Below are 2,562 nucleotides of genomic sequence, written 5' to 3'. Positions count from 1 at the left end.
AAAGAAATTATCGTTTACTGTCCAAATGACTAGTAAACTGATAAATTGAGATACGAGACGTTACATATATTTTTAGGCAATAATTATTTATTCTAATGGTTAATGCATATTAATTACTATAAAATTTTGTTGGAAGACCAATTAGATTAAATAACAAATTGACCAAAACCAACTTGTATTTTGAGCACCAGTGTTCATCATTATGTGGTAACAGAGTGATGTGCTTGGTTGTCATAGATTGAATCAAGGCACAAATCTATAAATATGTACGTAATCCATGTCAGTTGGTTAAGCAATTATGGGAGGGGTCCAGACCCTCTCTGGCCTGACTATGATTCCGCCACTGTTGGCGATTGAGAAATAGTTAAAGGTTTATCCATTGAAAACTCTGAAGGGTGTATGGTTGCAGACTTTTATTTGGGAGGGGAAAATCGAACTTGGAAGTGGAACATGGCTAACATTTTATCATCTCAAACTCAATTGTTATCTGACCTAGCCGCTCTGCTAAGGTTTCTCGTCAGCCTCACACCTTCGACAAAATTTTCCAAATCTTATGGCTAACGTCTTACGCGGATCTTGGGATCACTGGCGATTCACCAAGCAGGTTGACCACCGCACTATGGTTGGTTGTCTCCTCTCCTGCCTATCGTATCTAGTGGGTTTCATTAGCTTCATACCAACCTCATTGGTTTTGTCGGTGTCAAAGGGTGGTCATCAGATCACTGATCGGACCTAGAGGCTGGTTGTTATAAGGTCGGTGACGGTGATCTGATGGGGTGGCCTCGGGGTGCTGGTTTGCAGCGGGTCGGCTAGTGAATCGGGTTACCGAGCTTCCGTAGGAAGCTTCTGTTGGCGTTTGCAAGTTGGCGGTGGTCGAGTGATTGAGTGCGTTGCTAGATGCTAGTGTGATGGGGGTTGTGGTGGCCTGAATTCGAACCCATCTTGGGGAATGGCGTTTAAGTTGTTGGGATGTCGAAGCTTTTCATCGGCGGTGGCCATGAAATCTTTGGAGGAGGCTGTGGAGTGCCCCCATAGCAAAATTCTATCAGTTGGGCCAGCTCGGCCTGCTTTTGGGCTGCGGGGTTTAAGGATGGTTGTGATAGGTTGGGTTGGGTCCTAATGACTGCCTCAGAATTGGCGGTTGAGCGTGAGCTGCAAGAAGACTAGTTGCTCTATTGATCAAATTTATTCAACTTCAGATGGACTAGTTTTTTTGCTTTAATAAAGGTGCTTCATTCTTAAAGGTGTGCGTACTGAGGATATTGAATGCTTGTTCTTGATACTAGAATAGGTTTTTGTACTCGAACAACCCTAGAGGGGTGGGTTATTTTTGTACTGCATGTTGAATTTCATTAAGGAGAAATGTGTCTACTGCTGGACTATGTGCTAGTTAGCTTAAATAAAAATAAGAAGGTAAAAACACGCTTTGATCTTCAAAATGTTGATTCAATAATGGTGTGAAAAGAAACAAATATGATGAAACTCTTAGATTTCCCTTTTCTTATTAGGATACAACTATAGTAAAGGAATATCATATAAAGTAATTCATTTAATCAATATGATTAGTGATAACAAATCCAATATTACTATATAAGAACATTGCATGGTTTCTAGAAGCTATTTCAGGAACTTGAAGCCCTTTAGAACTCAATGCGTTCTCACAATCACGGACATTGTCGCCGGCAATTTTGATGTCATAGTTGGCCGACAAAGGGTCCTCCTTCAGCTCCTCTTTGGCACCTACAAAATCCCTTACCACTATATTATATGAATCTGCACACTGTTTTATAGCTTCACTGCTAGAGTTGTTCTTGAGCAAATTTTTAATGAAAGCTTCGCTATCCTTTGCATTTGCTATTGCTAAATCAATAGCGATCGGGGCAAGCACTTCGTAAGTGGACGCCGATCCGGTTCGAGGATCCAACTCAAGAGCTTTCAAGCATTCAGAGTTGCTGCCTTTCAAAATGCCTACTACTTCATTGCACACAGATTCAACTAAACGAGTTGATGCATTTGTGGGTGAAGGGGAAGAGAGAAGCAAGAACAGGGAAGCAAAGAACAAGGTTGACGCAAAACCTAGTGGAGACTCCATATCATATTGTATGCACTGATTAAAATGATATTGATCGTAATATAAATAATGAGGGTGGGGTGGGTTAGGGCTCACTGCATGTTACCAAAAAGATTTGAAATGCTGAAATACAAATTATGAGAATTCACTCGATGTCCTGGAATGGTGTTATCTTACCACTTACGGGATTTGATACTTTCTTTCAATTTGAGGAGATATATGATTGACCAATTGCATTTATTATTTTAATGTGCCATTTTCTCTTAGGTCATTTTTTGGAATTTTTTTCCTCGTGGATAATAATAATTTCCTTACAAGGTTATTTGAATGGATTGGAAGGTTATTTTAATTATTTTTTAATTAAAATGATTAGCGGAATATTGTGGATATCATACTATTCTGGGGAGTAGAAATTTATATCATATTTGGTAGATTGCATATATATCTGGGGATTTCATATCATACTAATAGATCATTTCCTCTTGAGGTCA

The 2,562-nt window shown here is 39.5% G+C and overlaps 1 protein-coding gene across 1 annotated transcript; it reads right to left on the bottom strand.

Annotated features, from left to right (window-relative positions):
* Positions 1 to 1,549: 1,549 nt before the first annotated feature.
* LOC112171248 (pectinesterase inhibitor) lies at positions 1,550 to 2,092 on the bottom strand. The gene has a single exon (XM_024308460.1). The coding sequence runs from the start codon at positions 2,090 to 2,092 to the stop codon at positions 1,550 to 1,552; it is 543 nt and encodes a 180-aa protein (XP_024164228.1).
* Positions 2,093 to 2,562: the final 470 nt, after the last annotated feature.

Source organism: Rosa chinensis, chromosome 6, assembly GCF_002994745.2.
Source record: "Rosa chinensis cultivar Old Blush chromosome 6, RchiOBHm-V2, whole genome shotgun sequence".
In the NCBI taxonomy this organism is placed as follows: Eukaryota; Viridiplantae; Streptophyta; class Magnoliopsida; order Rosales; family Rosaceae; genus Rosa; species Rosa chinensis.
Note: the sequence above shows the minus strand (reverse complement) of the source record. Positions and strands in the feature narration are given on the sequence as shown.

Excerpts from the sequence above, each read along its gene's own strand:
- LOC112171248 (XM_024308460.1), bottom strand. The coding sequence starts at position 2,092 with ATGGAGTCTCCACTAGGTTTTGCGTCAACCTTGTTCTTTGCTTCCCTG.